This window comes from Buceros rhinoceros, unplaced genomic scaffold, assembly GCF_000710305.1.
Source record: "Buceros rhinoceros silvestris isolate BGI_N320 unplaced genomic scaffold, ASM71030v1 scaffold16198, whole genome shotgun sequence".
In the NCBI taxonomy this organism is placed as follows: domain Eukaryota; kingdom Metazoa; phylum Chordata; class Aves; order Bucerotiformes; family Bucerotidae; genus Buceros; species Buceros rhinoceros.
Genome location: NW_010426489.1, coordinates 7,067 through 8,433, shown reverse-complemented (window position 1 = coordinate 8,433; position 1,367 = coordinate 7,067). Strand labels below are relative to the sequence as shown.

General features: G+C 54.8%; 1 protein-coding gene across 1 annotated transcript in view; it reads left to right on the top strand.

The window, feature by feature from the left end:
- Positions 1–539: 539 nt before the first annotated feature.
- The window catches only part of DNAJC27 (DnaJ (Hsp40) homolog, subfamily C, member 27), a gene marked incomplete at its 5' end in the record, with an annotated part of 4,417 nt that continues 3,589 nt past the window's right edge, over positions 540–1,367 (top strand). Inside the window, 2 exons of the mRNA XM_010141532.1 lie at positions 540–622; positions 1,107–1,176. Coding sequence (XP_010139834.1) covers positions 540–622; positions 1,107–1,176 — 153 coding nt within the window. The remainder of the gene's footprint in view (positions 623–1,106; positions 1,177–1,367) is intronic.

Here is a 1,367-nt window from a genome sequence, read left to right as displayed (position 1 = left end):
ACCCCGCTCCTCTGCGCGCTGTTACTTCTTTTCCCAGCCGAGGTTCTGTGCTGAAGCGCTGCCTTTGCTAAATAAATGTCCTGTTAGACTGCTGACAGCAGGGGGGCTCCCTCGAGGCGGGCAGATGCCTCGCCGTGAAAACCCGGGAGGATCTTGCAGGGCGGAGTGAGGGGCCATCGAGGTGGCAGGTGACATTTATCCTTAAAGTGTTTCTCACTCTCCAGTCGATAGCAGCCGATTCCTCTGCTCTCCCTAAACAGAATCTCTGCCAGTCAGGGGCAGGAGGGATCTGGCGTGATCCTGAATGTGCTTCTCAGGCTGCCGAAATGTTCTTCGTGGCTTTTGGGGAGCTGACTGCCCCAGGCCCTGGAGCACACATCTCCTTCCAGCTGGATGTTTGTTGTAGGGGAATAAATCAGGGTTTCTTGACACTTCAGACAGGGCAGAGTTGGCCGGAGGCTGCTGGCGAATTCCCTGTTAATGTCAATATTATGGTGTGTGGTGCCACCCTGCTGAAAGTCCCTTTCCCTTTCCCCCAGAGCTGCATTATAAAGCGCTACTGTGAGAAGAGGTTTGTTCCCAAATACCTGGCGACTATCGGGATTGACTACGGTGTCACAAAGTACGTACCTTGCCACGAGTGCCGGGAGAATGGGGGTGAGCCACGCGGTCACAGGTGGCAAGCGTGGGTCTGCCTGGGCCAGGTGTCTGCTGCGGGGCTGGGGAGGGTCACTGGTCTCCCCAGGGGCAGAGGGAGGAGGAGCGGTGCAGCTGTCCCACCTCCTGCTGCTGCTGAGTGACCACATGGCCCTTAGCTCTGCTTTGTTTCCATGGCATAACCTGCATTTCTGCCTTAATAATAAAATAATTGGCCTTCCTCTAGGAGAGTAGCTCCCCTTATCATGTTACATCCAGAGCTGGTGGTATCCTTCTTATCTAACCAGTTTTCTGGCCTTTAAACCCCAGCACTGGTTACGTCTTGCTGTTTTGACTGTCCCTGATCTCCCAGCTCTGTCTCTGCAGAGGGCTGGCAGAGATAAGGGCTGTTCCTGCCTGTGCAAGGGCTGAAGAAGATTCTTCTCAGGCATTTCCCTCTTCTCTTTCAGAGTGCAGATCAGAGACCGAGAGATCAAGGTGAACATCTTTGACATGGCAGGACACCCATACTTCTACGAGGTGAGGAGGCTGACACGGCCCTGGGCAGCGTGCTGTGGGGCTGCCCTCAGCCAGCCCATCGCAGAAACATTCAGCACCCGTCACCTCTGCCTGACATTGGATTTAGGGGGTGGGGGAACATGAAAATATATTTCTTAGGAGCTTCCTGTGGTGCAATACTCGCCCATCTTTCCTGCCACGGGCACCCAGTG